Source organism: Marmota marmota, unplaced genomic scaffold (genome assembly GCF_001458135.2).
Source record: "Marmota marmota marmota unplaced genomic scaffold, marMar, whole genome shotgun sequence".
Taxonomy (NCBI): Eukaryota; Metazoa; Chordata; class Mammalia; order Rodentia; family Sciuridae; genus Marmota; species Marmota marmota.
Genome location: NW_026000205.1, coordinates 2,130,733 through 2,141,655, shown reverse-complemented (window position 1 = coordinate 2,141,655; position 10,923 = coordinate 2,130,733). Strand labels below are relative to the sequence as shown.

The 10,923-nt window shown below is 58.4% G+C and overlaps 1 protein-coding gene across 1 annotated transcript in view; it reads right to left on the bottom strand.

Moving 5' to 3' along the window:
- The window catches only part of Lmtk3 (lemur tyrosine kinase 3), a 19,897-nt gene extending 11,068 nt beyond the window's left edge, over window positions 1-8,829 (bottom strand). The window contains exons 1-11 of the mRNA XM_048791227.1: window positions 8,717-8,829; window positions 7,675-7,808; window positions 7,266-7,416; window positions 6,699-6,775; window positions 6,149-6,267; window positions 2,556-2,643; window positions 2,142-2,290; window positions 1,608-1,692; window positions 1,401-1,522; window positions 1,133-1,282; window positions 1-748 (exon numbers count right to left, since the gene is read on the bottom strand). Coding sequence (XP_048647184.1) covers window positions 1-748; window positions 1,133-1,282; window positions 1,401-1,522; window positions 1,608-1,692; window positions 2,142-2,290; window positions 2,556-2,643; window positions 6,149-6,267; window positions 6,699-6,775; window positions 7,266-7,416; window positions 7,675-7,808; window positions 8,717-8,792 — 1,899 coding nt within the window. The 5' untranslated portion in view covers window positions 8,793-8,829. The remainder of the gene's footprint in view (window positions 749-1,132; window positions 1,283-1,400; window positions 1,523-1,607; window positions 1,693-2,141; window positions 2,291-2,555; window positions 2,644-6,148; window positions 6,268-6,698; window positions 6,776-7,265; window positions 7,417-7,674; window positions 7,809-8,716) is intronic.
- Between the last annotated feature and the right edge of the window lie 2,094 nt (window positions 8,830-10,923).

The window sequence follows — 10,923 nt, the reverse complement described above, 5'->3', positions numbered from 1 at the left end:
GCCCCGCTCCCCCAGCACCTCGGCAGGGTCTCCGGCCAGGGTCTCCCCAGCGCCCCGGCCCTCGGGGTCCCAGCCACTCAGCAGGAAACTGCCTGATGCTGAGGACTGGGCCGGGAAGGGCCGGGGCGCAGGGAAGAGGGGGGACGCCCAGGTCTCGGACACCAGCTGGGGCACCTCGGAGGGGGCCTGAGGGGCCTGAGGGGCAGGCACGCCTGGGTCCAGGGGGTCCCAGTCGTTGGGGAAGAGGGGCTCGGGTGGGGAGCCATGCTCCTCCAGGCGGATGTAGTACTCGCTGCTCACCGAGGGGCTGCGGGCGCTGATGACCGGCAGCACACTGGGTGTGGACAGTGCCTCATAGAAAGGGTTGGAGGGGTTGGCATGGGGGGCTGGGGGTGCAGACGCCGGCTGCCAGGGAGGTGCCCCCCCACCCCGGCCTGCCCCACGCCTCGCCTTCTCCCACAGGCACTCAAGGTTGAGGCCACGGCTACTCTCAGTGACCGTGAGCACATCATCAGGGTCAGCCCCAGGGAAGCCATCCAGAAGGGGGAACGGCGAGGACAGGGTCCCTGGGCGGGGTGCACTGTGCGATGGCGGCCAGGGCCAGGGGAAGGGACCATCTCGGGGTGGGGGTGGAGGAGGTGGGGGTCTGGGGGGGCGCTCAGAGAGCAGGTACGTGAGCTGCAGTTGGAGATCAGAGGCTGAGGGGCGCTGGGCAGGCGGCCGCCAGCAGGACTGCAGGATGTCATACCTGGAGGGAAAGAGAGAGGCAAGCGTAAGCAGGGGGATCCCCAGACAGGGACGGAGACCCCAAGAGTGGGCCTGAAGCCTCCAGGTGGGTCAGGGTCCCAGAGAAGGAGGGACAGTGAAGTCAATGGGAAGAAGGAGCCAGGACACTGTCTCCATCTGGGCTGAGTCTTAGTGAATTCACAGTTCAGACCCCAGCTCTGCCACCTCCTGCCTCAGTTTACCCACTCCAAGTGGCAGATGCTGGCAGAGGGGGGTGAGAAGGTCACTTCTCTGTTATTGGGAGCAAGTGAGACTGTAGGTGGTGTGTGGAAGAGGTGGAGGGACTGAGACCATCCTGGGTGGGATGGGCAAGGCTAGGGGCCAGGAGTCAGGGCCTGGTCCTCACCAGTAGTCGGCATAGGGCAGCTTGAGCCTGGGGCGGGCTAGCTTGACGTGCTGCTGGCGGACAACAAAGGCGAGGACCTCCTCGTCTGACAGGTGGCGGTAGGGCTGTGCCCCAAACTCAAACAGCTCCCACAGGGTCACCCCCAGGGACCTGTAGGGAGCAGAAGGCACAGAGGGCTCAGCACAGTCCTGCCCCTCAGGGGTCCTCCCCCAGGGGAGGCATCCAGTGATCTTCCATCTTCCCTGCCCTCCAAAGCCAGGCCCCTTACCAGATGTTGCTCTCTCGACTCTGGTCCACCACCATGAAGGTCCCGTGCAGCTCCCCGAGGAGTTCGGGCGCTGCCCAGCGCAGGGGGATCCACAGGCGCTCGGGGGTCAGGTAGTAATCCTCCTGGCGGGGGAGGGGCCAGGACAGGGTCAGGAGGGTCAAGGCACCCCCAGAGCCCCCCCCCCGCCCGGGCGGAGGGCCGCCCCACCTTGTAGTTGCTGTGGGCCAGCCCATAATCTCCGATGCGCACCGTGAGGTCAGAGGTCAGCAGGCAGTTGCGCAAGGCCAGGTCGCTGGGGGCGGGGCGAGACCAGTGAGCGCAGGACCACGCCCACTCTCCCTCTGACTCCGCCCCTTACTCCCTCGCCCAGGTTGCTTTGCCTCCGCACACTCCTCTCCCCTAACTCCTCCCTTTTCCTCTCCTGGTTCCTCCCCTCCGGGCCTCTCCCCTCCTCTGCTGGCCCCTCCCTCTCCTAACTCCTCCTGTTTGGGCTCCCCCCGCCCCTCCCTGGCTCCTCCCCCCTTTGGCTCTTCCCCTCCTCTCCCGGCCCCTCCGTCCCCTGGACCACCCTCTTTCCTCTCCTGGCTCCTCCTCTCCTCCTTATCCCCCTGCCTCCTCCCCATTCTCCTCGGCCCCGCCCCTTCTCTTCCCCAACTCCCCTTTCTACTGTGCCTCCCGGGCTTTCCCCGGGTGCCCGCCCTCAAGACACCTCCCTCCGTTAGCTCCTCCCCCGTGGCCCACCTGTGCACGTAGTTGTGCGAGTGCAGGTGCGCCAGCCCGCGGGCGATCTCCAGGCCCATCCTCTGCAGTGTGCGCAGATCTCGAGGGGGCAGCTCTGGGGACAGGCCCTCGGGGGGCCGCTGGGCCCGGAGGTAACGCTTCAGGTCCCCCTGAGAGGGAGACAGGAACAGGTCAGCACAGCAGCCCCTCCAGGACACTAACAGTGCAGCTAGTCTGAAGCGAAGGAGGAGGCTGGACGGCCCCTCGACCTCAGTTTCCCCGCTTCAGGGCAGGCATGCGTACAGCGAGCTCAAGAATGGGGCGCCGCCACACGAGTGCCTCGGGATGGTGATACAGAGTGGGGGGCAGGGGTCCTCGGTTTGCCCCACCTCTCCCTCCTCCAGCTCCCGAGTCTCGCCCCCACCCCGACCTCACCAGCTGACAGAACTCCATGATCAGCAGGAAGGGCAGCGTCTCCACACAGAGGCCCAGGCACTGGAGGACGTTGGGGTGCTGCAGGCTCCTGTGGGGGAGGCTGCGGGTGAGGAGCTGCCCTCCCTCCCACCGCAGCTCCCCCGCAGCACCCAACCTAGTCAACCTCTTTTCTTTTGTGGTGCTGGGGATCGAACCCAGGACTTTGTGCATGTGAGGTGAGCACTCTACCAACTGAGTACATCCCCAGCCCGTGGGCAACCTCTTTGGTCTATTTCCCCACTCAGAGTCCCTTTGCTCTCCCTCACTGGCCTGCAGTGCCAAGTCAGACCCCGAAGTGACCCATTCCTCCTCATTCCCAGCCTCCTCTTGCCTCTACCCTCCTGCCTGGGCCTCTCTGTCTTCAGGCCTGCCTCCAGTCCCTCCCCTTCAGTTTGTCCCTGACCTGCCATTCACCTGCTCACAGTGCTTTGTGGCTTCCCAGAGCCCTTGAGAGAGCCCTGCTCTTTGGTGTCCTCTGTCTCTAGAGCTGGCCTGTCCCCTCTTCACCCAGTGTACATCTTCCCAAACATGGTGGCAGACCCTGCTTAGGCTCCCAGCCTTGGCACTTAAGAATTCTGGAGAATGTCCCCCTTTGTCAAAGTCCTCTGCAGGCCCCAGCTTCCCCACGGTCTCCCCAGGGAGCCTCACCGCCCTCCCCCATGCTGGGCCAGTGCCCCTCCTCCACCCTCACACTCTCAGTTTGATCCTAATTCCAACTTTCCCAGGGGTATCATCTCAGCCAAGTCATGTCACCAGTTCCTGCCTTCATTTGTCTCACCTATAAAATGGAGCTCCCTCATCTGGTTCTGGAGAGGAATTTCACGAGGTCAGGGAGCTGGTCTGTGCTGCAAGGTCCCAGCTGTTTCTGCTGTTTTTATTTTAACATCTCAACCCATTGGCTGTGTTTCACCCTCTGTCCTAGCTGTGGCTCCCGGGCCACTGGCTCCCGATCTTGGCATCTACTGTTTCCTCTGCCTGGGACACTCCCCACAGTGCTGTGCATGGCTGGTACCTCCGGTCAACCCTGGCTCTCAGATGCTCCCGTCCAAAGTAACCTGTCTCTGTCACATACTGTCTTATTTCCTCGTGCCACTTATTCTCTGATTTCCTTCTTAAAATTTAGTTCTTATTTTTGTGTCTCCTCCACTTGGTGGGGTAAGCTCTTCTAGGGCAAGAACATGGGGGCAGTTTGCTCACAGCTGTGACCCCAGTCACAGACCAATAAGGTGCTCCATAAAAACGTGCTTGGTGAAGGACTTGGCCTTCACAGAGGTCTGCAACTCCGGGGGTGAAGCATTTCAGGCTAGCAGCCGGTCCCATCAGGGGTAGAAACATGGCAAGGCCTGATGGGGGGCAAGGGTCACTTGGTGCTGTTGGGGCCAGAGGCCAAGCCCCAGCCATCAACCACCTGTATTCTAAAAGCAGCTCTGTGTCCTGTAACCTCCTCCACCTTAGAGAATAGTGCCTTCTGTCCAATTAATTGAAGGCTCATGTGACAAAGTGTTCATAGAGCACTTGAAACGTGGTGAGTGTGGCTGGGAAATCGAGCTTCTAATTTGATTTCATTGTATTTAGCTTAAATGTAAACAGCCACGTTTGGCTGGTGGGTGATAAGCAAGTAAAGAAAATAATGACCAAGTGGGATATGTGTGACATGATGGGACACCCCAGGGCTGTCCCTGTGGGGAGTGAGGGAAGGATTCTGTGAGCTGAGATCTGAGAAGGGAAAGGGAGCCCCCAGTTCAAAGTGCATGAGCAAGGAGCCATGTTCCCACGGCAGGGAAAGGGGCTGCTGTGGGAGGCTTAGTAAAGAGGAGAGAGTGGCTGGGGCAAGGGGACAGTGGCAGGAAGGGGACAGGGTCAGACTGTGCAGGACCTGGGGTTTGTAGGGAAGACTGGGACTTGTCCTGTGGGCAATAGGCAATCATGAGCAGTTTTGAAGCAAAGGAGAGCCAAAGTCCAAGGTCTGTGTCTCTCAGGGTGAGTCCCACTTTTACAGCTGTCCTCCTAAGTGATCTCTGTCACACACCCTTTCCGTGACAGGAAACTTAGTACCTCACAATACAATTATTTGGCAAATGTTTACCCTGACCTCATCCTAGGAGCCCTTAGAGTGGACGGGGGTAAAGAGGAGAGGCACCGAGTCTCTCTTCCCAGACCTCACAGTAACAAGGGAGAAGGGGATAGGACAGAGCTGCTCAGTGGGTAGCATGGGGGCCTTCCCAGGGCTGGGGGTCTGTGATTCTGGCTGTATCCTTCCTTACCCATGCAGGGGCCTTAGGAAGGGAACCACTGTCAAGTACCCAGCACTTAATACAGGTCATCTTACGTCTTCCCATCTGATCTCTTCATGAGGATATAAGGGTTTCCTGGGCTCACTTGCCAGATGAAGATACCGAGGTTCAGAGTGGAGAGGAGTTGGCCTCTAGCTAAACTTCAGTGCTCCCCTGACCTCCATCATACTTCATATCCCCAGCTCTGTCCAAGGAAAAACCTGAGGCTCTGGAGGGAAGTTTTCGGAGTTGCACAGCCAGAAAGAAGTCGATCTGAGATCTGAACCCAGTTTGACCCTACACTGTGTTCCTTCCGCTTGTAAGGATGGTCTTAGGCCTTAGCCTAAGCAACTCCATTTTAAAACTCCAGTTTGAAACCTGCAGTCTCACCAGGCACACCTACGGAGCCCTCCAGTAGGGCTCTCAGGCATAAACAAGTCACTTCTCCCCACCCTGACAAACTCAGAGTGAAGTGTCTATCACAATGCCCTCACCCTGATAAGAGGGAAAGGCAAGAAAATCAGGGTGGGGGCCACCAGACCAGATGCTTTAACCTCAGGACAAATGATGTCACTGAGAAATCCAGCAGCAGCTGATAGGGATTGAAGGAGTAGTCAGAAGCCCCCAAAATTTAGTATAAATGATGGAGCAAATGAAGAGACATTCAGCCAGCTGACCCTGATGCACACGAGCCTGAGGGGGACCTTGGCTGACACCCCACTCTTGTCATCTGCCTGATCCTCTGCGTTGTTCTCACCGCTCTCAAACTCTGCAGCAGCCTCTTGACTATGACCACCTCCCCAGCTGGCCATCAGCTCCACCCCAGGAGAAGCCGGCCTTGGTTCCTGACCTGATCACCACGGTCTGAGTGGTGGGCATCTGCTGGACTTAAAGCCTAAGGCCTGGGACTTCTGATCTAATGATACCTGAACTTAGCATGCAGAGGGAATGTCTGTCCTGAGCCTTGCAGGTAGCTGAGGTGCTGTTTGCAGTGCTTAGAACTAATCTAGAACTGATTGCTGTGAATTGACTATGTCTATTGCAGTGCCCAGCATTAAGGTTGTCATTTTCTTGATTAAGAATCTATAGAGTGAAATTGTATTGAGTGATTTGAGTAAAGCACTGAAAAGGGCAGAAGTGCATGAACATTCTTTATTTCTGCCCCTCAACTGCATAAGTCGCACCTTTTGCCATCGAAACACCATTCCTAAGTGTGACCTCTCTGAGGGGCAAACCCAGAGTCTGGGCTCCCAGAACCCCATCCTGAGAAGCCTCCCCTACCTGTAAGGCTGAGCTTCCGAGATGAACTTGCGCTGCTCCAGCGGCCCTGCGCTGGCTCGGAGCTCCTTCACCACCACCTGGGCTGGGGTGTAGTCAGAGAAGAGCTCTCCCAGGATCACCTGGCCAGGGGCACCGCGAGTCAGCGGCTGCACGCCTCTCCACAGCTCCCAACTCCCCACTCCTGTCCAGCCCCCACTTCATATCCACCGCCCCCTCCCCTACCCAATTCGGAGTGAGAGACTCACGGGCCCAAGGTCCGATGGACGCAGGGATAGATGGAAGGATGGACAGACGGACGGACGCGTGGAGAGCCAGGTGGCGAGGCAGAGTGGTCAATGGAGTGAGGAGGGAGGCGCTGACCGACAGACGTGGACGATGGGGAAGGAGGATGCAGGTGAGGGGTGGATGGAGGGGCATGGGTAGGCTGCGGGGCTGAGGGTGGGGAGGCAAGGGGCAGATGAGAAGTGGTGAGAGCAGGGGGATGGACACAGAACAGAGGACAAGGCTAGGACTGTATGGACACCCTACCTCCCACCCAAGCCCCACTCACCTTCCCAAACCAGCCACTCCCAATCTCTTGCAGGTAGCTGAGGTGCTGGCGGCTAAGACTCAAAGGGGTGGTCATGTCTGGGGAAGGAGTAGGATGGGGAGGCCCCTGAGCCTCTCTTCTCTCCCAGGTGCCACCTCCCCACCCCCCAAACACTTAGTGGGGACTGGGGTCATAGCAGACACCAATCTCTTTTCATTGGCTGCTTCTAACATTCCATAACAGGATCTCAGCCTCCTCATTGGCTGCCCACAAGATTCCAGCATCCAATCAGCCTTTCCATTGGCATCCTAAGCTCCAATGACTTGATGTCAGCCTCTCATTGGCTGCCTCTGAGGTTGAGATCTAGGCTGATCTCACCATCCAATGCCCCACAAGAATCTGCAAATCTGGTTTTAGAGTAAGCACTGACTTCCACCAGGATGATCTGTCTCCCCACAGGCTACTTCCAAGAACCTAGGGCTCTCACCTCTGCCTTCCCAGTCTTAGCTTCCCTGAAGGGAAGACACTCAGGGCCTTCGGCCCTGTCCTCTGGGACCATGGGATCCTGGTCTGGGTCTGAAGCAGTACCTGAGTGTGAAGGTTGCGGGGCAGGCATTGGCAAGGAGACCTCAGCCAGCGGGAGAATGTAGACATCAGGCAGCGACTGTGATGAGGAGGTCTCCTCTGCTGGGGGAGTGTACTCCCCAGAGCAGTCCTCTCCTTCAGGGTTCTCAAACTCCTGTAGCCAGGAGAGGTGAGAAGGAGAACGCAGGGCTGAGAGATGCACCATAATCATTCTCCTAAGTATGTCTCCCGGCTTCTCTTAACCATCCTCCATCCCAGCCCAATTTCCAGATCCCAGGGTTCCAGGTCTTGCCATAACTTCAGGCCAGGGTGGGCTGTTGGACTTCTGCCCCTTCTCCACCAGTTATCTGGCTTGAGGAGAAAGGCTTGGCCTGGGCCTTCCTCCCCAGGTTGATCCCTTCAGGCACCTCACCTTGAAACCGACATCGCCCCTTTTGCAGCACAGACAGGTGAGGAGGAGGAAGATGAAGGCCAGCAGGCCGGAGCAGGAAATGAGGACCACGGCGTAGGGAGGAGCCAGAGGGGCCCGGCCCAGGGCGAATCCATCTGTGGGCACAGGTCTGGGCTAGGGTTCCAGCTTCCAGCCTCTTGCTCCTGGATTCCAAGCCCCTCCCGTCCCGGCCAGTCTTGGACTACAACTCCCACGATGCTCTGCAACTAGGGTCCCTTGACAGAGGAGCCGGATGACCCAGGGCATTGTGGGAATTGTAGTTTGAGGCCTTCCCAGGTGGTTGAGCTGGGGGTGGGGTCTTTCCTCTCGCCCCAAGCTGGGACCCCCGACCGCATCCCCTCACCCCATACTTGAGAGAATTCCAGTGAGGACTCAGGGAAGCAGTAGTAGTAGTGAGGCCTGGAATGCTCAGAATTTAAAATACGCTCCTACGGACAGCTTCCCCCCCCCCCCGCCCCCATTGAAGGAAGAGGATGAGCCCTAACTGCAGGCTGGTGGAAGATTCTTGCCCCATTCTGAACAACCCCCGCCCCGGTCAAGGGGGCTGAGACCTGTCTCTTTTAAGGACGCTTGGAGTACAGACTTGTCCTCTAGCCCCAAACCAAACCCCCGAGAAGGGAACTCCGCAAGACCTGGGTCCTCCCCAAAGCCAGAGACAGCCTCCGGTGTTGTGTCCGCCTTCGAAATAGTATTCGTCCCCTCTGCCCCAATTCTCCCGGAGCCTCCGTCCTTCCCAGCTCCCTGCACACACCCGCACACACACATGCGTGCACACATACACACATGTTGCCTAACAGACCCCCCTCCCCACCCAGCCCCCAGCCTGCCTCCCCCCAGGCCCTGTTGACAGAGACACCGTCCGCGCGGCAGTTCCAGGCCCAGTTTGGCTGCAGAGACGCGCACAGGTGATGCGGCCGGAGCCCCGCAGACAGGCCCCGGGCAGGCAGTGAGGCCGCGGTGGGGGTGGGGGCCGCTGGACAGGCGGATGGCCGCACAGACTCACCGGGATGGGCCGGGGACGCCAGGCAGCCAGAGGCGGAGACGGCCGCGAGGAGGATGAGGGCGCCAGGGGCAGGCATCTTGTCGAGGATGGAAGGGAGGTGGAGGTGGTGGCGGCTGGGGAGGAGGGGGGGGCGGCCCTCAGCCCCCAGCCATGGGGACCCGCGCGACCCTGGCCTCCCCCCAGCCCAGGAGTGGGGCAGGAGACGCAGGACGGGGGAGGGAGGGGTTGCTTACTGATTCAGGTACCCCCCTCCCCCTCTTTGAAGGGACAGACAGATGAAGGGATGGAGAGGCGGACAGAGGAGAGGAGCCGGGGAGCCGGGTTGCTGGGGTGGGGGGGAGAGGGTAGGATGGGGGGGCGAGACTGAGGGCCCCGCCCCCGAGGACAGCCCGGATTGGGGGAGCAGAGAGCCTGTCAGAGGAAGGGTGGGAGGAGGGAGGATGGAGGGAGGATGGAGCGTTGTCATGGCAACTGGCTCCTGGTAGCATTGGCTGCCGGGAGGGAGGGGAGAAAGGGGAGGGGGGGACAGACAGGGACCAGTAGACCCTTGGGGCGGGGGAGCAGTGTCCACAGTGCCTGGCCGTGACTCCACTGTGACACACCACTGTCACGGACACGTGTGCTACACACTGAGATGCAGATGTCAAGCACACACAGCCCACACACAATGACACATGTCGCAGAAATCCTCATAGACAAGTATATCACATACAAAGGTGGACAGCCATCAGCAGACGGGGACACGTACACGTCACACACAAAGATGCAGGGACAGGCCACACTGGGAACACACAGGGACAGTCCAGCCCTGGCACAGATGCACCCGGCCACGCAGGAACATCAAAGCATCACAAACACACACACACACACACACACACACACACACCACAAAGTAAAGCTCCAAATCCGCAGACACAGGTGCCTCAGACAAAGATCCACAAGGACACCATAGTGACACGGGGAGGCACATAGTCACAAACGTAGACATCCACACACCAATAGGCAACAAAGAACACCCAGACTCAAGTATCACATATATGCACACTGCACAGATATACACAGGCATTGCTTGCACTGGGGAACACAGAAACATGTATCACATACGGGAGTGCACAGGGACACAACAGAGACATGCACAGACAGGCACAGCACATACATGAATACACAGAAACACAATGCATGCCTGTCTACAGGCACAGATAAGATATGCACATTGCTCACAAACACACTTTGTTCCCAGGGATACATACAGACACATCACATGCATAGACACACATGGGCACATGCAGCTCAGGCATACAAAAGCTATACACAAAAATACACACAATTACATGACACACCAGTACATTCAGATGCATATCACGCACACATACACACACATTATTCATAAACACACAGGTAAGAACATCAGGCATAGATAAAAGATACACATATCACCTAAATGGGGCGGGGGGGAGTCACACACGTCACAAATATACACACATTTCACATAAGGTTACAAAATCTCTACCCCACCAGAGTCACACAGCAATAAACAGGCACACATAACACAAAGATTTAGAAATGCACTACACATACCATGACACACAGACACACGCAGCACATATACACACACATTACACGACCACAAACATTTGCCTCATACAAAAGATACATAATCATAGTTGATTTTATTTATTTATTCTTATGCGTATTTACTGGCGCCAGGCATTGTTCTCAGCGCTTTACACGTATTACCTTTTAATCCTCACAACAGCCCTCGGAGACAGGTACTTTTATCATGCCCCTTGTACAGGTGAGGAAACTGAGGCACAGAAAGGGAGCAGTCACCTTTCCCAGGGCACACAGCCGGGAACAGCAGAGCTGGGACTGGAACCCGGTCCGTCAGGGACACCGACACATCAGACAAGGACACACACACATCACGTGCCAGGCCGCCGTCTCGGGGTCCCACCCCACCCTACGGCACCCGGAGCTGCAGACACACCCGGAAGCGCGGACTCCCACCCTCGGCGCGGACGTCTCCATCGTCCGGGAGCACCTGCGACGCGTCCCCTCCGGTGAGGCTGGGCGGGAGCGGCGCGCCCCAGACGCAGCCTCGGCAGCACGCGGCGTGGGCGACCCGGACACCCCCGTCCCCAGCACGCTCACCCAGCCCCCCAAGCCTCGAGCGGGGCCCGGGCTTGCACCGAACGCGCAGCCGTGCA